Source organism: Neoarius graeffei, chromosome 24, assembly GCF_027579695.1.
Source record: "Neoarius graeffei isolate fNeoGra1 chromosome 24, fNeoGra1.pri, whole genome shotgun sequence".
NCBI lineage: Eukaryota > Metazoa > Chordata > Actinopteri > Siluriformes > Ariidae > Neoarius > Neoarius graeffei.
In genome coordinates, this window is record NC_083592.1 from 3,059,628 (window position 1) to 3,085,630 (window position 26,003).

The window sequence follows — 26,003 nt, forward strand, 5'->3', positions numbered from 1 at the left end:
GAAAACATAAGTTAAATTTATTTACTCTTGGAAAATAACAAGACTGTTTATCTACAAATCTTGTGTTATTAGTTGTGAATTTGCTTTGTTGAGATTAAAAAAAAAATCTTGAAAACAATACATCTGGACTTTTTAATGTTGGACTTTATCAATTATATAAAAAGTACATTTAAAGAACCTGCAATTGTATTTAGATGATGCAAACAAAAACAAGGAATTGAGGGGGAAACCCTTTCCAACTTTTTTTTTTTAAATACGATTTATTTGTGATGCCACTTACGTTTGTGTTAATTTTACACAGTTTTACTTCTTTTATTTTGTGTTACTTTTCACTTGAGAACATTAACATCCTCTATGTAGTCGTGGTTCTCGTGTTTGAGTTTAGTCCCTCATTAAATCCCCCTGTAGCACCCTGTACATTAGGAGCTGGGGATCAGGACTGTTCTCTGGTGTGAAGTCGGTGCTCATTCTTACATCCAAAAGCTGCACAGAACAATTAGAAGAAATCTAATCATTGATTTGAGCCTGAAAACTTCCCTCCTCCCCGTGAACACGGTGAGACCTTTACACCTGTTTAGGTGAGAAACCACACCCACAAAGTAACCTACGTCATACACAACCATTTCTTTAGGATTCTTTTATCTCGCTGCTGTAAGAGGAGGAGCTTCATATTATTTCGGTTTTGTCTTTTGCCTGTTAATTTGCATCTCAGACTAAACACATTTAAACAGGAAAGAAACACAAACCACTGAATGTGGCGGAATTAGAGGCTAAATTTCTCCAGCAGTCTGATGTGTGGAGATGACGAGAGTAAATACAGAACGGACACTGAGATCACGGGCTTTAAAAGAAGAGAGTTATAAGTAAAACTCAGCGCTCAGAGTGAAGAAAATACACTTTATTATTCACTCAGAGTTCCACAGACAGAACAGAGGGATTGTGGGAGAGATGTGGGTCGTACAGATGCGTCAGCGTGTTGAACGGATTGTTTTTTGCTTTAAATGGAGTTAAATAATCAATAATGGAATCAGTGCCATGTCATTTAGCTGCTTTGTGTTTTCCACTTGTGGAGAAAATAAAAGCTTTGAGCGCTGATCATCCAGCATGAACTCCTGCTTCTGCTGCGTCACTCCTCATCTTTTACACTTTAGTCAAATCTGTTCAACACGCATCACATCTGAAGCTTCACACACTTCCTGTCTGAGACGCACAAATCAGCTCCACAAACAGCTGCTGAGGAAAATCGCACTGGATTAAAAGGTCAAAGACGGAAATCAAACCTGTCGTGTCCTGACGTTATGACGGGATTAAATTCTGCAGTAAATCAGGGGATAAATGAACAGAGGAAAGAAGCTCATACACACTCACATCTAACCCAAACACAAATTATGAGAATTTACACCGAAAAAACCCGAACAATCTAATAATCCCATTTTACAGCAATAACAGATTCACAATAAAAAGCCGTCCATCGAAATACAAAGAGAAAATTATAACATTAACATCCTATATACAAGTCCTGGTTCTTGTGTTTGTGAGCAGATTACCCACTGGAGTAACGTGTGTGTGTGTGTGTGTGTGTGTGTTCCTCATCTCCATCTCCTCCTCTCTCCTAGAAAAACACACAGACAGAAACAGGATCAGCTCTGATCTGAGATTTAATGTGAGCTCAGGCTTTTCTGCTGGATTTTCACTCCACACAAATTTTTATTCCATATTACACTGTAAACATCATCATGTCTTACTCTCTCACTCCAGCAGGAAGACACACAGACACAGTTTAAGAGTTGTTGGAGGAAGAATCTCCTTCAGAGGCTGTAAAACATTCAAATCCGTCACAAAGTGAACTAAATACTGCTAATAAATAATGTAGTGGTTTTAAACATCATTTATGGATCATAAAGGTTCACTTACAGGGTTTGGGGGGAACAGGTTTGAATCCTGAAACACAGATGATGGACAGACAGTTATTATAAAATCTCAGTGCTGTGTTTGGCTTCATGAGATAATGAGTTCATATCAGTTTATTGTCTCGTCTAATTTATTAATGAAGATTAAAAATATGCAAAATATTCATCAAATCCTCTCAGAATGAGAAAGTGTAAATCTGTTCTCTGAAAACTTCACATCTGCCTCCTTCCTCCTCTCACCAGAGTTCCTCTTCTTCATGAAGACAACACCAGCGACAACAGCGACGAGAGCGACGACGGCCACGACGACACCAATGATGACTCCAATCTGCCCTCCATCTGATAAATGAACACAGAGTCTTTATTCTCTGCTGCAGCAGTAAATCAGCTTTCACTCTGTAAATCTGGAGTTTTATTCGGACCTTTCGGTACTTCTCGCTCTAACTCCATCTCCAAGCTGCTGTGCTGAATCACGCAGGTGTATTTGTGTTTCTGCAGCTCCTCAGCTGGGACTTTCAGAATGCTCCTCTTCTGGAAGCTTCCATCCTGGTTGGGTAACGTCTCTGTGAGCTTCACGTCCTCAGTCAGGTCCTCTCCGTCCTTCTGCCAGGTGATTGTCACTGCTTTGGGGAAGAAACCTGTAGCGTGACACACCACCTCTGGAGAAGGAGAGTGTTTGTGGAACACTGATGCCTCGGGACGAACTGCAGAGACACACAGACACAAATATGAAATTCATTTATAAGCAATATGAGAGAAAGTGTTTTTACTTGCTTGTGTTGCAATAACATCAATAAGATAGAAATATCTGGGACTTCCGGTTGAGCAGCCATGAGGTAGGCAGCATAATATCTGAGCTCCCCATCATCAAGAAACACGCCATATTTATTCGAACGATTGTTAAGCATTAGCAGAAGAAGTTAAAGAGGCATTTACAATATGCCCAAACCAAAAAAAACAAACAAAAAAACACCACAGGCGAAGGAAAGGACTCAATCCACTGAGGAAGAGTCGGTCGAAGACGACACAGCTAGCCATCCTGACACGGGGGAGCTACAGGTGAATGCGGACATGGCTAGCCTGCAAATGATACTGCAAGAACTAAGAGAGTTGCGGCAGGAAAATGCAGACACTCTCCGAGAAATACGAGAGGACATTAAGGTAACTAATGGCCCTTTTCCACTACCCTTTTTCAGCTCACTTCAGCTCGCTTCAGCTCACTTCAGCCCGACACGGCTCGCGTTTCGACTACCAAAAACCAGCACGACTCAGCTCGTTTCAGCCCTGCTTAGCCCCTAAAACTCGCACCGTTTTGGAGTGGGGCTGAAGCGAGCCAAAGCGAGCCGAGTGAGGCTGGGGGCGTGAGCAGACACTCCCCTGCGCGCTGATTGGTGAGGAGGAGTGTCCTCACATGCCCACACACGCCCCGCGAGCGCGCTGGGATCTGTAAACACCGCAAACCCGGAAGGAGAATAATTATGAATTACGAGAATTTCTGAAGCCTTATGCGCCTCGCCTCATCTATACGCTCTTGCCAGTATCTGTCCGCGTTGTCGGTGACAACAAGCCACAGCACCAAGACCAGCAACACTAACGACTCCATGTCCTCCATGTTTATTGTTTACTATTCGGGTCGTGAGACTACCGCTTAAAAGCTCACTGAATCAGTGACATACAGAGCATCGTGGACGAGTTCGCGGAGCGCAAGGCTCGTTGTATGCCCTTCAAATAATGCGCGCAGTATAGGCTATTGATGTTTTATTATGAGCCATGTACAGTATCCTAATGTTTTTTGTTTCTGAGTTACATGTTCGTTTGAAGGACTTGATGTACTAAATAACATAGTTGCACCCGGTAGTGTTGAAATTGGTAAACACCGCAGTTGCGGACATTTTGTAGCCTAAAATGATGTTATGATAAGCTTTAATAAAGGGCCCGGTCATTTGCCCCGCCCCCGGCCCGGCTCTGACTTGTTCCGCCACTGTCACTGATGTCACTGTTTGCGCTGCTTAACGACATCACATGACGTCCACCCACTTTCGCTAACTCCACCCAATGTGTCCACCCACTTCCAGCCAGCACGGTTCAGCGCGGTTGTAGTCGAAATGCAACTCCAACAGCCCCGCTCAGCCCGACTCAGCTCGACTCGGCACGGCACGGCTCAGCCGCGTTTGTAGTGGAAAAGCGGCATAACAGTAGAGTCGACGAGGCTGAAATGCAAATTTCAGAGACAGAGGAAAGAGTGCAGGGGCTGGAGGAGGCTACAAGGGAACTACTAAAGCTACAGGCTAAACTGGAAGATAAGCTAACGGATCAAAAGGGAAGAACAAGACGGGAGAATATAAGAATACACAGCATAGAGGAAGGGTCGGAGAACAACTCCACATAGATGATAACATTTTACGAGTTTTACGAGGGAGAGACATGCCTCTACAACTCGGCAGAGGAGGCTACCAAGGACATGGTGAAGAGAGGTCTGTCCGTGACGGTATACAAACCACCGACGAGCTGGGCTGACAGAATTAAGAATCTGATGTGGCACAAAATCCGGTCCCCGAGAGGAGGACAGCAGCAGCCAGAGGCGCAGCGGGATGATTTCAAAAGGAGACTGGACGTTTTCAGACGGGCTGACCAGTGAACTTGTTTTGTCTTGGTGCGGATTCTCCACGGTAAGGAGGCATAATAGTAATGACTGTGGAACAAACTATTAATAAACCACCACTACGGAAGGCGTTTGGGCTACGTTAATGACATTAATAATATAATTTGTCTGATCGGGGAAGGTCTGACTAAGCTAAAAGCATGGAGCACTTTGAAAACTTTAAGGAAGGCCCTCCACACCTAAGGATGTATAGAGGCTTTCCCTCCGAGCCGGCAAAAGATCTCGGGTCCTTCAGGGTTACAAACAAGACCTCAAAACAGTAAGTTCAACCTGAGACATTGGTAAAATGTACCAAGTTCATGTTTTCATGGGACTGTTCTATTCCTGTTCTTTATTGTGTTTATGTTTTTACAGATTTTGAGTGGAGGGGGGGCATTAGGATTAAAGGCAGTACTTGGATCTACAATGGAAAGCTATAAAGTTCCACTTAGGTTGGCTTCTTATAATGTGAAGGGTATACTTAACCCGGTAAAAAGAAGTAAAATTCTGGGCAAAATGAAAAAAGACAAGGTAGATGTAATATTTCTGCAAGAGACCCACTTAACTGACTCCGAGCATGCTAAACTTAAAAGGCAGGGCATTAATCAGGTTTACTCAGCGTCCTATAAAACGGGACACAGAAGGGGGGTGGCAACACTGAGATCAACAAGGGTCATTTTTGAAAAGATAACAGAAATCACAGACAAGGAAGGAAGGTACAATATGGTTGTAGGAAAAGTAGAAGGATCAGAAGTCACTCTCTTAAATGTATATGCACCTCCAGGTGCGACGTGACACCTTTTTGATCTAATGATTACAAAAGCCCAGGGAATGGTGATTTGTGGTGGTGACTTTAATCTGAGACTGAATCCAAAGTGGGATGTGTCAAGATTAACCCAGACTCAGAATAACGCAGTAGGCAAAAAGGTGAGAAGGATGATGAGAGAGATGGGTATTTGTGATGTATGGAGGGAGTTCAATCCTACAACTAGAGACTATACTTTTTATTCCTCACCACACAAAACTTACTCAAGGATTGATTTTTTTTTATGTACAGTAAAGATATTGGTTTGGTAAGGTCATGCAAAATTGGAATAATGGACTTGTCGGACCACAGTCCGGTTTAGCTAGATTTAAATCTAAAAAATAGCAAAAATACTTTCTCCTGGAGGCTTAACTTAAATGCACTTGAGGGCAAAATAAAGGAGGAACTTCAAGAGGAAATTCAGTTATACCTGTCAGAAAACGATAATGGGGAAGTGTCCCCACTTATGGTATGGGATGCAGGCAAGGCTGTTTTGAGAGGGAAAATCATTGCGAAATTGGCATTACAAAAGAGGCTCAGGCAGGAAAAAATGGATAAACTTGAAAAAAAAAAAGAGTTAGGAAAATTAGAAGAAAAAAAAAAAAGATACCCAGTTGGACATTACTCAGAAAATTAGGGGAATTAAAAATCAGAGAAAATAAATCTATGAGGCAGACATTCAGAAGAAACTAACCTTTCTGAAACAAAGTTATTATGAAGTAGGTAGTAAATCAGCTAAAATCTTGGCATACAGATTAAGAAAACAAGCAGAGAGAGTAGTACATAAAATTAAAGACCCAATAACTAAACAAATGAAATATGACTTTCAGGACATTCATAGTTGTTTTGAAAGATACTACAAAAGCCTGTATGCCCGGATGGCCCATAAGGGGGACAAATCACCTGAATCTCTGCTTGCATCACTTAACCTCCCAACAATTACAGAAGACCAGAATAAAGTCCTATTGGCCAATGTGACTATAGGGGAACTGCAAAAGGCAATCTCTAGACTCAAGCCTGATAAGTCTCCAGGTTCCGATGGATTTACAGCGGAGTGGTAGAAGACTTTTAGTGATTCTCTATCGCCATTGTTACTGAGAACATTCAATTGGGTCCTTAAGAAAGGAGAGATCCCTCCATCTTGGAGAGAAATGATCATAACTGTTATACCAAAGGAGGGGAAAGATAGGACAGATTGCTCCAATTACTGCCCAATTAGTCTGTTGAATCAGAATTATAAACTCTTCACATCAATTCTAGCAAAACGTTTAGAAACAATACTCCCAGATATTATACAGTTGGTGTCGCGGCGACCTGCCGCAAGGAGTGTCTGAACGCAGGCTCACATGATTGACAGCTGCCTCCGCCACTCCCTGCTACGCTGAATCGCAGTGCTACGCTGCCAGCGCACGGCTTGACAGCACGCTGCGCTGAACAGGCAACCAATCACAATGCTAGTTAGCAGGGCAGCAGTCGTTCTAGAACGATAGGCAGAATTGACATTCAGTTTGTAACGAAGCAGCAGCGCAGCAGTTGCAAAGAGAATTCGCTACTAACAAACTTTACAGCACATAGGGGAAAAAAGGACGAAAAAGGCTACCGGTAAACCCACTGAACTTTTTTATATGCAAACGCTGCGCTCGCAGTAATCCGTGGGCATGAGAAATGTTTGTTTCTTATAGCTTGCTGGTAGTTGCTAACGTGTCCTTCGTTTCATTACATTAGTTTAATTTCATCAGTTTTCTTTCTCAGTGGCGTGCAGTAAAATATCTTCAGTTAAAGTGCACAAACTGCCTGTTAAAGGGCTAATGGTTAGAAGTAAATAATTCTTAGTTTAGAACTGGTTTTGTTCATTTATGTTTGTTCGGTAACATATTGCCTGAACGATTAAAAATGGTTAAAACATACTTAACTTACCTTATACATAAATATTTATATATTGTTGCCTAATTAACTTGGGCTTTGTTATAGAAAAACAAGCATTTATTCATACGTTTATTTTATGTTTGTATGTTTAAAGGTTTTTCACCTTCTAGCTTCAGCTCCTACTTCTGATTCTACTTCCACCTTTTCTTCTGGAAAAACTACTATATTTTACTACTACCACAATTCTACTATAACGTCAGCTCCACTGAAAACCAATAAAATACAAGACGAGTGGAATCCTGTGTCCGAGTCCTTCCCTTTCAAGTGTGGGAAACCCATGATGCTCACATACACTTGACAGTTGGATCAAAGAGGTTTCATTAGACAGAGGCAAACACAGGACAACATTAGGAGGACATTGCATGTAATTAACCATTTAAACAATAACAATTTTAGAGGCTGTCTTGTTAGGGTTAGATGCAGAGAAGGCATTCGACTCTGTTGATTGGTCTCCCTTATACAAGATACTAGAGAAAGTCCAGTTCCACGATGATTTCCTTAGGACAATACGAGCTTTACACTATAAACCAACAGCCAAAATTCGCATTAATGGAGGATCATCAAATAATTTTGATTTGGAAAGGGGATGCCGACAGGGCTGTCCTGTCTCTCCGCTCTTATTCGCCATCTTTATAGAGCCCCTGAGTCAGTGGATAAAACAGAATGAGAAGATAAAGGGGATCATGGTGTCACAAGAAGAACATAAAATTGTCCTGTTCGCAGATGATTTCTTGATATACTTGGGACATCCATCCACTTCCCTTCCAGAATTGCTCGCAACCCTGAGGGAATACGGTCTATTATCAGGCTACAAACTAAACACCCACAAATCCCAAATCCTGACATTTAATTATTCTCCTAGCCAATTGATTAGAGAGGAATTTAAAGTGAGTTGGGAATCAAAATCAATTAAATACTTAGGTGTGAATATTCCAAAAGACCTGAACAGGATTATATCAGGGAACTAGGACCCCCTACTTTCCAAAATTAAATCTGATTTTACGAGATGGAATCTAGTGCCCTTTTTAGGATTAGGACAGAGGGTGGAAGCAATAAAACTGAATGCGTTACCCAGACGGTTATATCTGTTCCAAAATATACCGACAGAACTTCCAAAGGGAACATTTCAAGAATTAGACAAATTAATATCACGATTCATTTGGCAGGGAAAGAGGCCAAGAATCCGCTACAAGACTCTTCAACTAACAAAAGACAAAGGAGGCCTCTCCCTCCCGAATATTAAAAATTATTACCAAGCGGTGCAGATAAAAATTTTGGTTAACATTTGTAATCCTTCCTATAAAGCCAAGTGGAAAGGGATAGAATGTCAGCTATCCAGTGATATTCCGTTACAAGCAATTATAGGGGACAGTGGGTTGGTTACTTGCCTAAAAGACACAAATCCATGGATAAAAATATCACTTAAGATTTGGCACAGGGTAGTCAGTGAAAACAAGGCCAAAGAACCATATTGGATCATGAGATGGATAGGATAGGACTCAGATTTCTTACCAAAAACAGAATGGACGCAAGGTTTAAACAGTGGGCCAATAAAGGGTTAACAAAAAACACAGTGACCTCTATGAGGGGGGGCACACTGCTACAATTCCAAAATCTTAAAAATTGATTCAATTTAACCAGTCAGGATTTTTATAGATTTTTGCAACTTAGACATTACTTAGAGAAAATAATGAGAAAGGAAGAGATGCGACAAATTAATTTGGGGATAGTGAAGATATTTCTACTTGGCTACAGGTCAGACCCTGGCCGTGGAAATACATCAAAGATATAGAAGTTATTACAAGAATTGGAAGGGGAGGATACTACATATATAAAGGAGAGATGGGAGAAGGAATGTAACATCGTGATGGAGCTGGAGACGTGGGAAAAAATAATTTTACAACAATGGAAAAGTACATCTGCTCGGTCTTGGAGAGAATTTGGGTGGAAGAGTATAGTTAGGTTTTTTTTTTTTTTTAAGAGTTCCAGCTCAAAAGATTTCCCAGGGAGGAAAAACATCTTGCTGGAGATCCTGTGGCGAGAGTAAGGGGGTCATTTCACCGAGAAATCTTCCCAGAAGACCGAGCTGCGATCTCAGAGCGTGGCTTGGTCGCCGCAGGTTATACGCAATTGACAGTTGACCGAAGGTTGGTCACGCCTTGGTCTTCTGTGGTTGTACGTGGTCAAGGAATGGTCTCCCCGACAAAGAGATCGTAGCTCAGTTTTTTGACATGTCAAAAAACTGAGCCTTGACCTAAAAGTCGCACAGAGAGCATTGAAAGAGCAAACAAGGTCGAGGAAAGGACGCATTGGTTGAGAGACAATCGAGGCTAGAACGGGGATGAGCGATGCTCAGTCTTCTCAAGCAAGAACTGATTGCGCGCATGGTTGTGCTGCTCGGCCCGTCCTCGGCACTCACTCAATCCGTGTGATCTAGCTTCACTCTTTTGCGATCAAGCCGCGCAACCTGTCCCAGACCTTCCCTAGACCCGTACACTCCCTATTCTTCCCATGGGCACGATTGGATTCTAAAGAGGATTAAGGTGCGACCTTCTTCAACCAATAAAGATCGACCATCGCTTAAGTTGCGACCTACCTTCGCCTAATCCTATTAAAGCTACGCGTACTGAATGTCATATAAATAGGGCACATTAAGCATAACCAGAGAGTCTTGCTGCAGTTGCAGGGCATGGTGATCAGGGGTGAAAGTAAGCCGGTCCTGGCTGGTCCGGCGTACTACTAAAAAATTTGGCTGTACCGGAAAGAAAAATATACCGTCTCTGAAAAAAAAATTTAAAAACTAAAAAAAAAAAAAAAATTAAGCCGTACGCGCGCTGGTTATGGCTTAACCAGATCTTGTACTATAACGTGGTAATAGCTGGTAATCAAAGTGTTTTAGCAGACAGACGTTAGTTGCAAAGTCTCCCAAATAAAAAGGCACATAAAGAAACCTGTTAATGTATATCATGATAGGCTATTTAAAAATTACTTTGATCAGAATTCGTAAATCGAGTGGAAGTTGGGGCAAAGATTCTAGATTACTGTCTGGTTGGAGCGAGCAGAGTAACTAGGCTACCAATGCATGGCACGCGCACTGAGAACACACGCACTTTCTCAAACGTTCAAGCCTCTTTGGAATTTATTTTAAGTGTTTTACCTAAAAACTTTCACTTTTCTGTTCTGTTACACTGTTCTGTGTCCAATGTCCAAAATGAAAAGTTAGTTTTCAACTGTTCAGCTAAAAAAAAAAATGTTATTAAAACGATTGTGGTGTTGAAATGATGTGTTTGCAATTTATTTATAATCAAAAACTGATACAGGTGGATGAAAGAGTAATAGTGTGATAAAAAAGTACTATACTAGTACTACTGAGTGATAAGAAGTCCTAGTGAATGCTTGATAAGTAGACAATAATAAATAATTAGGTGTATTTTCCGGCGCGCGCTGTGCACGCGCACTAGGACTCAGAATAATAGTACCGGCAAGAAATAAAAATTACTTTCACCCCTGACGGTGCTGTAATAACATAGCATGATGCAGAGCAATTGGGTCCATGTTGTCCCTTCGGAGGCTGGTCAAAAACTGATGGTCGGCCACCGATCGCCAGGCCTTTTTATACGGTTGCAGTGGGTCGCACGCAAATCCAGGCGACCGTGACAAATTTGCGCATAGCTCAGGCGAGAATCTGTCCAGAAAGGCTCGAGAATTGAGCGTACAGAGCGAGGCTAGAACGTTTATATCGCAGGCTAAATCGTATTGATCGAGGGTACGTTGCAACTCGTACGTAGCTAGATTGGCCAAGATTGAGCCTTGATCAGCCGAGGTCGTGCACTTAAGAGGATAGATCGCCGAGAGATCGACGCTATGTCGCAGATTGGTCGAACAGAACAAGCCTTGGTCGTGTTAAGATCGCATCAGATCGAGTGGATAGACACAAGTAGAGCGTATGTAAAGCGTCTACAGAGCGTATAGGATGCAGGTAGAGCATATGTAAAGCGTCTACAGAGCGTATAGGACGCAGGTAGAGCGTACGCATCGAAGGTCAAACGAGATAACCTCGAACACACAGCGTGCACAGAAAATAATGTGTTTAGGTCCCACGGATTTTGCCCGCGACTATGGGAAAACATAGCTGCGATCATAGTCGCGCGCGATTTTTCCAGATCGTACTCGGTGAAATGAGCCCCTAAGGCAACACATTTTCATGTGTTTTGGGACTGCTTGGTCATTTCAGAATATTGGGAAGAAATGAAACTGATCATGGAGAAAATCATGAAAATGGTGATTCCACCAGGGTTTGAGACCTTACAGTATGTCTGGGATTAAGACCAGACACTGAAGGGGCCTGAAAACAAATATATGCATGATATTCTACTATTAGCGAGTAAGAAAGCAATCACAAGGAAATGGTTGGCAAAAGATCCTCCTACAGTTGAGGACTGGATCAAAGTGGTTCAGGATATTTTTACTATGGAGAAGCTAACACTCATTCTTAGACGTGAACAAGATAAATTTGAAAATTACTGGAAAATCTGGATAAACTATATAGCAACGTACAGGCAAGAGACTGGGTAAAGTGATAAACCCCCTAGTTTGACTCCACTCATCTGGTTCAGTTTGGTTTTTTTCCTTTGTTTTCTTTTGTTCCAGCTATTTCACTGTTCTCAGTCAGAGTTATACATGTGTGCACAAGTTTGCTTTATTTTATTCATTATTACTACTTATATTGCTGGTGTTATCATCATTGCTGGTACTACCATCCCATTATAAGGTACTGGTAGTAGGAAAAGTCATGGACAGGGGAAGGTGCGTACGGGGCAGACAAATTAATTTACATTACAGCAGCTATTGTTTATGTTTATCTATTTTATTTTCGTTTGTTTTTGTTTTTCAAGTTATCATTATTATTTCTCACTATCTGAATCCTAAAACTGCCTACGAGTTCATGCAAGTACAGGATTACTGTGATAGAGGGGAGGGTGCTTTTGTAAAGATGTGAGCCTTTTTTTTTTCCTTTACTTATTTTTTATTTCTCTTATTCTGTTTGATGATAAGACATATGTATACAAAATCAAGAGCAACATGTATAACCTGTTTTTTCCCCTTCTTTTCTTCAATAAAAAGTTTAATCACAAAAGATATTTGTATAAGAATAAAAGTTATGCATCATGTAGATATTTAAATATGAAAGGCACAGGACAGTACTGTTACAGTAACAGATCACACACTTTACCTTTCCTCTCCAGAGTCTCTCTGCCGTAAGACAGGTGTCTCTTTAACCAGTCGATACAGGTGTTCTCCAGGTACTTCTTCCGGCCCACAGTAACACCAGGAATATTATCCCAGTTGTGTTTGGTGATCACAGCTTGAGGTTTAGCTGCAGTGTAGGTGAGAGTTTTCAGATCAAAACTGAGGAAATCTTCTCCATCATAACCGTCCTGGAAGTATCCTCTAGTGGTGCCGTCATCATCCAGCTCACAGCCGTACATCCTCTGTAATGTGTGAACTCCTGCACACACACACACACTTATTTAAACAATCCCACTACATTCTACTCTTCATTTTGTTTTCAGCATCCAATATATTTAATTTACCTTCAGTGATTTTACTTGTCATTTTCATAACTTATAGAAGGCTTAGTTGTTTAAAAAAAAGTAAAAATAAACACCGTATACATGTATGCAAGTCTCTCTCACACACACACACACACACACACACACTTTCCCCATTTCTCTTAAAAGCAGGTGTGATCCTATTGTGGATGGTGTTCACTTTTATTTTCAGTTTTTAGTTCTTCATTTAATAAAGTGCACCTACATGCTGGTTAATAATTGGTTCTCTTGCACTAGAGAAAAAAAAAACAAATCACACACTCCCATGATTTAAGGACTGAACTGATCAAACACCAATTAACGTGATTAATGACAAAATTCCCTCTTTAAGAAAAATCTCATCTCTGATTCAGACATATATATATATATATATATATATATATATATATATATATATATATATATATATATATACACACACATACATACACATATGTGTGTGTGTAGTTCATTCCCATGATAAAGGATAATCAGCAGCTGCTTCAGTGCCCTGCAGTGAAATCCAGCGGAAGAGAAAGTTCTGGAAGAGTCAGGAAATAGTGATTAAATCCTGAGAGTGAGCGTCACTATGGCAATCAGAAAATCCTCCAACAGCAGGACGGCTCAGGATTACACACAACTCACAGCACAGATACACACACAGCAGTGTGGAGGGTGGAACGGAAATAAACGTCTGGGGTTTAACAGAAGAGCAGGGTGTTGAACTGCAGGAGCAGACAGAACGTCTCCAGAACATCTCCTCACACTTCCAGCAGGACAGAAGGAAAAGGGACATGACATGGACAGACATACAGGAGGACTCGAAGCTTCCAGGTGTGTTGCTCGCTAATTAGCACGTGAACTCTCTGTTCAGTGAGTTTATGGACCGTGATGACTCCATTGTGTCGGACATGAAGAACACGTTATCACACAGTGTTACAGAATTCTCACTGGGATCATCTCACACAGTGTGACGAGTTAGAACTGGAAATAAAACTGGAAAACAGCCTAGCATTAGCTAGCATACTAGCCAACCTCGTTACTGGCTTTAATTAAAATATAACAGTTATCCTAATGCTGGTTACATGACCACTTAAATATCACATCTGTAATGTAATGCTAATATTAGCTAAACTGGCTAACAGTAGCTGCAGTTAGTGAACGGACCTAAAGCTGCGAATTTACTCCAGTGAGGAATTAAACTGGTGTTTAACACTGAACACTGCGTCCAGATGGAGTCTGAGGAGAGTCCACCTGGCTTCCTGTCCCTCCTGCAGTTTCCTGTGAAGACGAGATGAAGGAGTGAGGTGTGTGTACGTCACTACTGCTCTGCTGAGGAACACAGGAATCCAGAGGACCACCTCAGACATGACAGAACATCTCGCTGGTACACATCCCGACCTTCAGCGGTTCACATCCAGCCATACAGTGAGAGTCCAGCTTTTCTAACACGACCTGTAACACACTGCGTTGTGAACATTATCACCAGAACTGTCTGTGAACTTCATCTTCATTATAATAGTGTTATGGAAGTAAGACACAACTACAGGAAGCTGAACAACACAAACACAATGAAACACACACTGATTAAAAAACCTGACCTTGATCCCTGTCAGCTGTCCAATTATCAGCCAATATCAAACCTCCCCTTTATCTCCAAGATCCTTGAAAAAGCTGTGGCACAGCAGTTATGCTCATATTTACATAGGAATAACATCCATGAAATGTATCAGTCAGGATTTAGACCTCATCATAGCACAGAGACAGCACTGGTTAAAGTAGTAAACGACCTACTGTTGGCGTCTGATCAGGGCTGCATCTCGCTACTTGTGTTGCTTGACCTTAGTGCAGCATTTGATACCATTGATCATTTCATTCTTCTGGATAGACTAGAAAATGTTGTGGGAGTTAAGGGAACGGCCCTCTCCTGGCTCAGGTCTTATCTAACTGATCGTTATCAGTATGTTGATATAAATGGTGATATTTCTAGACGTACCGAGGTAAAGTTTGGTGTTCCACAAGGTTCTGTCTTGGGTCCACTGCTTTTTTCTCTATATATGTTACCTCTGGGCGATATTATTCGTAAACATTGTATTAGTTTCCACTGTTATGCTGATGACACACAGTTGTATGTCTCTGCAAAACCTGATGAGAGACACCAGCTTAATAGAATTGAGGAATGTGTTAAGGACATTAGACACTGGATGCTTATTAATTTCCTTCTGCTTAACTCTGACAAGACTGAAGTACTTGTGCTAGGACCACATACAGCTAGAAGCAGGTTTTCTGATTCCACAGTAACTCTGGATGGCCTTTCTGTTTCTTCACGTGCAGCAGTAAAAGACCTCGGGGTGATTATTGACCCCAGTCTTTCATTCGAAACTCACATTGATAACATCACCCGGATAGCTTTCTTTCATCTCAGAAATATTGCAAAGATAAGAAATTTAATGTCATTGCATGATGCAGAAAAACTAGTCCATGCTTTCGTTACCTCCAGGTTGGATTATTGTAATGCCTTACTATCTGGATGTTCCAATAAGTGCATAAACAAGCTCCAGTTAGTTCAAAATGCAGCAGCAAGAGTCCTTACTAGAACTAGAAAATATGACCACATCACGCCTGTCTTATCCACACTGCATTGGCTCCCAATCAAATTTCGTATTGATTATAAAATACTACTATTGACCTTTAAAGCACTAAATGGTCTCGCACCACAGTACCTGAGTGAACTTCTGCTCCTCTATGACCTGCCACGCCTACTTAGATCAAAAGGTGCAGGCTATCTGCTGGTACCTCGTATAGTGAAGGCTACATCAGGGGGCAGAGCCTTTTCTTACAAAGCCCCACTGTTATGGAACAGCCTTCCAAGTAATGTTCGGGAATCAGACACAGTCTCAGCATTTAAGTCTAGGCTGAAAACATATCTGTTTAGTCAAGCCTTTTGTTAATGGTGTTTATGAGGTAAAGGTGTAGATCTGGAGGGTCCTCAGACAGAGTGTTTTGGTAAACTGGGATGTATGGATGCTGTCAGTCCCCACTCGCTTGCTCACTCGAGTTTGTTGACGGTGTAGTGGCTGCTGCTTTATGTCCCGGGGCTCCCTCATGCCTGTGTTACCTTCTGGCTCTCTCCTTTTAGTTATGCTGTCCTAGTTAGTTGCCGGAGTCCCTGCTTGTACTCGGTGCAATATGTATACTGTTCCTACTTATTCAGGTGACATTGGGCATACCTAACCACCTGTGTTTTCTTTCTCTCCCCCCCACCCCAAATCTGTCCCTCTGAGTTACATGGAGTCAAGAGGAAATCTTTTGGTGGAGACGGTGGGGACCTCGACTGGCTATCGTAGCCTGCAGGGAATCGGCCGTCAGACATTCTGTCGCATGTCCCAGACCCGGTGAAATGTAACTGAATTGTCTTGGCCAGCCCTAAGGGTCCCATCTGCATCTCATCATTGCTGAGGAGTGTGCTCCCATCACCCAATCAAGCATCCAGCCAGAGCAGGTCATGATATATTTTACCATATTAACATGCCATTGTGTGTTATGCCTGATGTAAAGACTCTCGTCTCTGTGAGCCTACCACACAGATTTAATACTTGTCACTTTTAGGGCATACCTAAGAATGTGTTTTCTTTCTCTCTCTCTCTCTCTCTCTCTCTCCCCCCCCCCAATCTGTCCCTCTGAGTTACATGTTGATCCTGGGATTGAGATGCTGGCCTCTTCTGCCCCTCGGACCTGCTTGATCCATCCTGGTCCCCTGTGTCTGGTCGGAGTTTTATCGCCCCACTCCTGTGAAGGACGGCCCCATGAGGACAGTTGAGGGTTATACCTGTTAAAACTGTTAATATTATAGTCAGGCTGTCTGTTGTTGCCCAAATGAGGATGGGTTCCCTTTTGAGTCTGGTTCCTCTCGAGGTTTCTTCCTCATGTCGTCTGAGGGAGTTTTTCCTTGCCACCGTCGCCACAGGCTTGCTCATTGGGGATAGATTAGGGATAAAATTAGCTCATGTTTTAAGTCGTTCAAATTCTGTAAAGCTGCTTTGCGACAATGTTTATTGTTAAAAGCGCTGTACAAATAAACTTGATTTGATTTGATTTGAAACCACACCATGGCGCATGCACACGTTCATACAGAACCGCAGGCCACGTTTCCTCCGTACTGAGGGTTCTGAGAGCGCACTGCGCTGTATCTCACGTGGGACTGTTCAGTTTGTGAGACTCTGTGTGAATGAGGAGATAATGACTAAAGAAACTACAGTGAATTCCCTCCTTTTATCCACAGCATTGACGCTTTAAATGAAACAGTGATGCAGTAACTGAGTGCGCTTCCACACGGCCCTCCATCATCAGCTTTTACAGTAAAACCGCCATCTTTCTGCATAAACTCTCACTCCAGGACACAGTAAGGGTGCAAACGATCCCAGTGAGAGGGGACGAGTTCACTTTAGTCCCCTTTTATCTCAGCGTGAGGTCTTTAAAATAATAATAAAGTCTGTGCCTTGAGGAGTCGTTTCTGTCGACGCTGCAGTTATTTACTGATTACAAGAAAAAAGGCAAAAACAGTACAGAAGAAATCTGTTCATTACTAATTCATTAATTATGTAAATAATGTTCTATTGCTTTTTTCAGAAAGGTTAAGGTGTAATTTTAATGAGCGCAGTGAGCAGATAACGAGCTCAGCATCGTCTCTCAGTGTGTTATATTAGTGCTGAACACCAGGATGGGAGCGAGCAGGTCATCAGGGGTGTTAAAGCAGGAAGAAGGTTAAACACTGCAGTCGGGTGGAATCATGTGACCTCAGCGGGGTGTAAACGATACACTCGGGTCACGATCCTTTCAGAAGAGTGTGTTCACCATTCGGTACTCTCAGAATATTTTCATTAAATATGAAGGAAGAAAAATTATAACTGAAGACTTTTTATTTCTAGATCAAAAACAAACAAACAACGCAAAACACCAGGAATCTTTATCTGTAAAAAAAAAAGTCAATAAATAAAAAATGCCTTCAGGGAGGTTTATGAATCTATAAATTCTCTAAATATTTGATGGACTGAGTAAATAATCTCTCTGACCCCGAGATAAACATAATGAGGTGCAAAGCAGCGCCGAGGCGTCATTTTAATCAGAGATCGAGCTCTATACTGCGATTTTTACAGAGCTCCGTCTTTACCTGCATCTTCCTGGAGCTCTGTAGATCACAGCGCCGCGCACCTGGTGTCGACCCGATTCATTCCATTTCTATTCAAATTACAGTTTAATTTTAGTTAGTTTACAAGTGCAGAAGTGGGGTCATTTTAATTTGAGGGACCGACTAGTTTTAGTTTAGTCGTAGTGTTGGTGTTGCACAGCCACAGAAATCCCATAATAACCACAGCACAAGGACACAATCTGTTCACTGGGCCAGTATTAAACGTCTTATCGGTTCGCTGATCCTTATCACAGATATCCCATTTTATAGCAGAGCTCCCAGCGGAGCACCATACCAATTACCAGTCACACACGCCGCCTAGCGGCCAGCGTTAGTATTTACCAGTCACACACGCCGCCTAGCGGCCAGCGTTAGTATTTACCAGTCACACACGCCGCCTAGCGGCCAGCGTTAGTATTTACCAGTCACACACGCCGCCTAGCGGCCAGCGTTAGTAATTACCAGTCACACACGCCGCCTAGCGGCCAGCGTTAGTAATTACCAGTCACACACGCCGCCTAGCGGCCAGCGTTAGTAATTACCAGTCACACACGCCGCCTAGCGGCCAGCGTTAGTATTTACCAGTCACACACGCCGCCTAGCGGCCAGCGTTAGTATTTACCAGTCACACACGCCGCCTAGCGGCCAGCGTTAGTAATTACCAGTCACACACGCCGCCTAGCGGCCAGAGTTAGTAATTACCAGTCATACACACCGCCTTGGTCAGTGTTAGTAATTACCAGTCATACACGCCGCCTAGCGGCCAGTGTTAGTATTTACCAGTCACACACGCCGCCTAGCGACCAGCATTAGTATTTACCAGTCACACACGCCGCCTTGGTCAGTGTTAGTAATTACCAGTCATACACGCCGCCTAGCGGCCAGTGTTAGTAATTACCAGTCATACACGCCGCCTAGCGGCCAGCGTTAGTATTTACCAGTCACACACGCCGCCTAGCGGCCAGCGTTAGTAATTACCAGTCACACACGCCGCCTAGCGGCCAGCGTTAGTATTTACCAGTCACACACGCCGCCTAGCGGCCAGCGTTAGTAATTACCAGTCACACACGCCGCCTAGCGGCCAGAGTTAGTAATTACCAGTCATACACACCGCCTTGGTCAGTGTTAGTAATTACCAGTCATACACGCCGCCTAGCGGCCAGTGTTAGTATTTACCAGTCACACACGCCGCCTAGCGACCAGCATTAGTATTTACCAGTCACACACGCCGCCTTGGTCAGTGTTGGTAATTACCAGTCATACACGCCGCCTAGCGGCCAGTGTTAGTAATTACCAGTCATACACGCCGCCTAGCGGCCAGTCTTAATATTTATCAGTCACACACGCCGCCTAGCGACCAGCATTAGTATTTACCAGTCACACACGCCGCCTTGGTCAGTGTTAATAATTACCAGTCATACACGCCGCCTAGCGGCCAGCGTTAGTAATTACCAGTCACACACGCCGCCTAGCGGCCAGCGTTAGTAATTACCAGTCACACACGCCGCCTTGGTCAGCGTTAGTAATTACCAGTCACACACGCCGCCTTGGTCAGTGTTAGTAATTACCAGTCATATACACCACCTAGCGGCCAGCGTTAGTAATTGCCAGTCATACACGCCGCCTAGTGGCCAGTGTTAATAATTACCAGTCATGCACACCGCCTTGGTCAGCGTTAGTAATTACCAGTCACACACGCCGCCTAGCGGCCAGCGTTAGTAATTACCAGTCACACACGCCGCCTAGCGGCCAGTGTTAATAATTACCAGTCATGCACACCGCCTTGGTCAGTAATAGTAATTACCAGTCATACACGCCGCCTAGCGGCCAGCGTTAGTAATTACCAGTCACACACGCCGCCTAGCGGCCAGCGTTAGTAATTACCAGTCACACACGCCACCTAGCGGCCAGCGTTAGTATTTACCAGTCACACACGCCACCTAGCGGCCAGCGTTAGTATTTACCAGTCACACACGCCGCCTAGCGGCCAGCGTTAGTAATTACCAGTCACACACGCCGCCTAGCGGTCAGAGTTAGTAATTACCAGTCACACACGCCGCCTAGCGGCCAGAGTTAGTAATTACCAGTCATACACACCGCCTTGGTCAGCGTTAGTAATTAACAGTCACACACGCCGCCTAGCGGCCAGCGTTAGTAATTACCAGTCACACACGCCGCCTTGGTCAGTGTTAATAATTACCAGTCATACACGCCGCCTAGCGGCCAGCGTTAGTAATTACCAGTCACACACGCCGCCTAGCGGCCAGCGTTAGTAATTACCAGTCACACACGCCGCCTAGCGGCCAGCGTTAGTAATTACCAGTCACACACGCCGCCTAGCGGCCAGCGTTAGTATTTACCAGTCACACACGCCACCTAGCGGCCAGCGTTAGTATTTACCAGTCACACACGCCGCCTAGCGGCCAGCGTTAGTAATTACCAGTCACACACGCCGCCTAGCGGCCAGAGTTAGTAATTACCAGTCACACACGCCGCCTAGCGGCCAGAGTTAGTAATTACCAGTCATACACACCGCCTTGGTCAGTGTTAGTAATTACCAGTCACACACGCCGCCTAGCGGCCAGCGTTAGTATTTACCAGTCACACACGCCGCCTAGCGGCCAGAGTTAGTAATTACCAGTCACACACGCCGCCTAGCGGCCAGAGTTAGTAATTACCAGTCATACACACCGCCTTGGTCAGTGTTAGTAATTACCAGTCACACACGCCGCCTAGCGGCCAGCATTAGTAATTACCAGTCACACACGCCGCCTAGCGGCCAGAGTTAGTAATTACCAGTCACACACGCCGCCTAGCGGCCAGAGTTAGTAATTACCAGTCATACACACCGCCTTGGTCAGTGTTAGTAATTACCAGTCACACACGCCGCCTAGCGGCCAGCGTTAGTATTTACCAGTCACACACGCCGCCTAGTGGCCAGTGTTAGTAATTACCAGTCATACACGCCGCCTAGTGGCCAGTGTTGGTGATTACCAGTCATACACGCCGCCTAGTGGCCAGTGTTGGTGATTACCAGTCATACACACCGACTACCTGGTGACTTGTCCAGGGTGAACCCCGCCTTTCGTCCGTAGTCAGCTGGGATAGGCTCCAGCTTGCCTGCAACCCTGTAGAACAGGATAAAGCGGCAAGAGATAATGAGATGAGATGACAACACCTAGTGGCCAGTGTTCGTAATTACCAGTCATACACACCGCCTAGTGGCCAGTGTTAGTAATTACCAGTCATACACACAGCCTAGTAGCCAGTGTTAGTAGGCCCACTTATGAGACTGGAACTGTTCCACTTTTGCACCCACAGAGAGGAATTACGTCACTCTATTGTGGTATATCCTCTCGAAGATCTTTGGTTCTAGTGTATTATAGGCTTTATATTTACACACTGAGCAGCTTCTTCTTCCCTGTTGTTTTACGGCAGCCGGTTTCACATTACTGCCACCTTCTGGAACGAGTGCATGACTGAGTCGAGGGGAACCCAAACAAAACCGAAGCTGATTTTACCTGCACTTCTATTTCATTTTAGTTTGTGTTGCATTGTTCACTGGAATTGTTATTTATTTTTAAAAACATTTCATTTTTACTTCAGTTAACTAAATTATTCTCACTGCTAGTTTTAGTTAAGTATATAAACCCTGGGAAGTGTGAACTTCACTCCGAGTCCTGAACACTGATGTGTGTCTTTTCTTTATGAACTCGTCACTACACACTGAACCCAACATAACTGACGCAGTACTCACACTAATGTTCAGGTTCAAATCAGAAATAATATTTCATTACTTTAAGCTTTTTTATCAAAATTATCCTGAAATGACGTGTGTGTGTGAGCGCGCACATGTGTGCAAGTTGGTGTGACTCTGGAACAGATTTCAGTGTTTGACATGTGAGTGAATGTGAATAACTCAGTTAAAGCTCATTCAGCTCCAGAAGCTCTGCCTAACACACACACACACACCATTATAATCATTAACAAATCAGTGCATCAACACAAAGTGCTCTACAGTAGTTCAGGGATTAAGGAATTCGATGACCAATCAAAAGTTCATGGGTTTAAATCTCAGCACCACCAGGTGGCCCCTGCAGTGAGACCCTCAACTGATCAGCTGTAGAAATGTAAACGTTAATGTCCTGTGACTCTGTAAGGCACTCTGAATGAGGGCATCTGCCAAACGCCGAGGGGAAACACTCGAAAACTACAGCGCATCAGTGGGGCACGATCTATACACTACAAGTGAGGGGCGGAGCTTCACTTACATTTCATCAGACAACCGTAAACATCATTTTCATAAATCTGACATTAGCTTACAAACAAACCCAACTGCTGGATTTACTGACAGAACGCGATCGTTAGAAGCGTTAGCTCGCATGCTAACAAATCTGGCTAATGTGGTTTTACACACAGGGCTGCAGTTATTATTCTCATTCCATTCAATCAATTATTTGTTTGAGTTAACTCATTAGTTGGATTATTTTTAACATATATTAATTACAAAACTGTAGAACATTTTAATCTGCTAACGCTGCTATAAAATGACAAGCTGTTAACTCGTCAGAATTAAATATCAGGTGAAGTCGCTTCATATCTCGCTGAAAAAATGAGAAAAATCCAACCTTTAACTGAAATCAACTTATTCAGAGAAAAACAAATCCCTCATCAAGGAATCACTATTTTCAGCAAAAACATCTGCATTGAGGTTTTTTCAGCTGGTTTGTGTCAGATCTGCGCCGAGTCGTTTCTCTCTGCTCACGTCACCATCAGCAGGTGAAGCGAGCTCCTCTGTAACCGCGAGCGGCCGTCTGCTCTTGGGAACGTGCTGAGGGAGTTTGTACAATGTGAGACAGGATTGTTCCTGAACACTGCACACATTTATGATCATGTTTTGAGCTCCAGATCCCGTAGCTTCCTTTTCAAAAAATAATCAACTGCTTTGTCTTTGGCTTTATGTCTCTGAATAACCTGCTTTAAGAATTCAGATGGTTTCATGCTTTCAGCAGCCAATAACACGCCAAACACAACACGCTGTCAGCTGAACATACCGTGATAGTCTCAGTTACCTGCACTGTTTATTCAGCCTTCTATAGGAAGAGAGATCTCACTATGATAACAACAAACATTTACAGATTGTCAGTTTTAAAGCTGATTAATCTGACTGGACGCACGACACGACCGAGTTTTTCACTGGCTATAACGACAGCTCTGGGGAGCCTGACTGTATTATTGTTTTTTTGGCTTTTAAACAATATTTTACATTTGTCATTTTTTTTCCGCAGTTTTCTGCGTCGTATGTTTTATCCTCAGCGTTTGGCAGCATTTTCCTCCCCAGCAGTCCGTGACCCAGTGATAAAGGGCCCGTGATGACCCACCAGTGCAGAAACACTGATATAAAGAGTTCCCAGACTGGAGAGCAGGGTCTTTGTGGTAACCTGCTCCACCGCGTCAGTTAAATGTGTTTTTAGTGAAAGTGAAGGAGAATAACACAATAACACAGTCTCACTGACTGAGAATGAAAATTATTGCCTTCTATTTTTATCATCAATTTTTAATGATTTATAAATTAGTTGTTGCAGCTCTACAATAGTCATCAATAAACTCTCTTGCTAACACACTTAGCTACTAATTTAACTATTAAATATAATAATTAGCTTCACAGGTAACGAGTGAACTTTGGCTGATATCTTTAAATCACACAGAAAAATAGTTAACCGAGTGTTAGCTAAAATTCTAGTCAACCTGGTGACTGGTTTTACTCTGTCTGCTCTCCCTCTCTCTCTCACTCACACACACACACACACACACACACACACACACACACACACACACACACACACACACACACACACACACACTTTCTCTCCATTCCTGCAGCAGCAGCACACTCTCCACTGTGTATGTACAGAGTTCACTCTGTGTGTTTCTGTGAATGTATGTATACAGTGTGTGTGTGTGTGTGTTTGAGGCTGTGAGTGTTTTACCTCCAGTCTGATTAAAGCGCTGCATTAATGTAGCCACACTGACTCTGAAGTCCTCCTCAGTACGCTGCAGCCTCTGTGTGTATCTGTCCCAGTAATCTGGAATATCAGCATCAATCTTCTTTACCCACTCTGTCTTTGGGATCTTCCTTTTGATGTTGCTGTCATAGTACTCAGACTCCACTCCATCCAGCTGAGTGACAGCAGTGAATTGTGGGAAATTTATTCCTCGCGTGACTGCGGTGTAGAAGATCTGGAGAGTGTGTGTGACTGTAAGAGAGTAAAAACACACATTTACATTGTTTTAGTAAGCGATCAGATACAAAAGGGAAAAAAAATACAGTTATTATACAGACGTATAGGATTCTGTTTCTGATCATTAATGAGTCGTGATTCAGCCACATCACTCAGGTTGAACCCGGGAGACGTGCAGACGCAGCCTTCTGTCTGTAATCACACTTATTATTCCATCAGGATTTTACCACTGTGTATTTACTGTTTACTTTTATTATTCACTTCACTATCACTGTTCTTTGCATCTTGTTTTTTATCGCATCTGAGCGACACTGAACTGCAGCAGATTATTCGAGTCTTTTGTGGAACCGAGCGCAGCAGCAGCACCGGCACGCGTAAGAGAAACACACAGAACGGTATGAAGTGACACGCAGGAGATCCGGCGCATCAGGGACAGGCGGGTCACGTGACGACAGCAACAGGCTCCTGACATTTCATGGCACTGGGGCCGATACTTTCAGCCCACGTTAATAATGATGATGATGATGATGATGATGACGCCATCACTGAGACCCTGTGCCGAGCTCAACACTAACAGTCTCGCTGTTGATTTACTGATGGAACAGATTTTACTCTCCACATTTAACCATCAGCTGCCACCGGCTCCATTTAAACGTATGAAAGGGAGCGTGATTTTAAAATTCTTTATGAACAGAAATCGAGATCAGTGTTCTCGGGTCCTCTCGTGCAGGACCTGCGGTGACCGTGAATTATTTTATCACATCAACTTCAGATGATTAATGGAGTCTCCGATTCCAGCAGGTTTACTTTTTAAAAATCAAACTCATGTTATTTATATATGGACACACACATTCCTGTATTTAATTACTTATTCTTATCTAATTACTTATTATTATGGGGTTTTTTTTTTTTGCAGAAGCTAATATGAATAGCTCATGTTTAAATATAAATAGCTCATTAGCTCAGGTTTAAAGTCAGTAAAATTCTGTAAAGCTGCTTTGCGACAATGTCTGTTGTTAAAAGCGCTATAAAAATAAACTTGAATAGGTTTTTAATTTCACTTGTTTATAAAATCAGAGATTTAATATGAGTTTCTGCAGCTGAAAACAAATTCATCGTCTTAATGAAAATTCATGCAATTAAAAAAGAACTCCCCCAAAGTAATCTAGTCCAAAATTACAACTCATTAATTAATATCAGTGATTTATATCTGTGGCAATTCAATTAATAAACATTATTTACATAAAATTTCCAAAACTCCTTAATACCAGACATCAGTACCTTACTGAGGAGGAGTTCATGGGAGTCTTGGACACGGACAAACACACACACACACACTCACAGTGATATCTGTGTGTTTTGTGCTTTAATCTTTACTGTTTATCAGCTTTAGGAAATAATTTCTTTCCTTTCAACAGTTCAATATAAAGTGTGTAAACTCCGTGTGTGTGTGTTGCTGTGGAAACCCCTGATATTCCACTAACACAGAACTCTTTCAGTATTTCTTTCGATTACGTTCATTATGTCTTATTTTAAATATAGTTAGTTTTTTTTTTTTTTCTTTTTTATCAGACATCTAATTTATTGGGTTTGTTTACCTGACATGTTTCGACGTACAACTTCCGTCTTCCTCAGAGTGTCACCGGATGTTAATTGGTGACGCATCTTTTATCAGCTGCTGTTTCTGAAGGCGTGGCCTT

At 42.8% G+C, this 26,003-nt stretch overlaps 2 protein-coding genes across 2 annotated transcripts in view; both read right to left on the minus strand.

Annotated features, from left to right (window-relative positions):
- Nucleotides 1-883: 883 nt before the first annotated feature.
- Nucleotides 884-26,003, minus strand: part of LOC132872746 (BOLA class I histocompatibility antigen, alpha chain BL3-7-like) — a 223,758-nt gene continuing 198,638 nt past the window's right edge. The window contains exon 9 of the transcript XR_009651482.1: nt 884-1,578. The gene's annotated coding sequence lies outside the window, so the exon portion shown is untranslated. The remainder of the gene's footprint in view (nt 1,579-26,003) is intronic.
- LOC132872749 (BOLA class I histocompatibility antigen, alpha chain BL3-7-like) overlaps nt 884-26,003 on the minus strand; it is a 28,457-nt gene continuing 3,337 nt past the window's right edge. Inside the window, exons 2-8 of the mRNA XM_060907799.1 lie at nt 24,052-24,318; nt 12,516-12,791; nt 2,333-2,614; nt 2,151-2,249; nt 1,915-1,941; nt 1,746-1,815; nt 884-1,612 (exon numbers count right to left, since the gene is read on the minus strand). Coding sequence (XP_060763782.1) covers nt 1,781-1,815; nt 1,915-1,941; nt 2,151-2,249; nt 2,333-2,614; nt 12,516-12,791; nt 24,052-24,318 — 986 coding nt within the window. The 3' untranslated portion in view covers nt 884-1,612; nt 1,746-1,780. The remainder of the gene's footprint in view (nt 1,613-1,745; nt 1,816-1,914; nt 1,942-2,150; nt 2,250-2,332; nt 2,615-12,515; nt 12,792-24,051; nt 24,319-26,003) is intronic.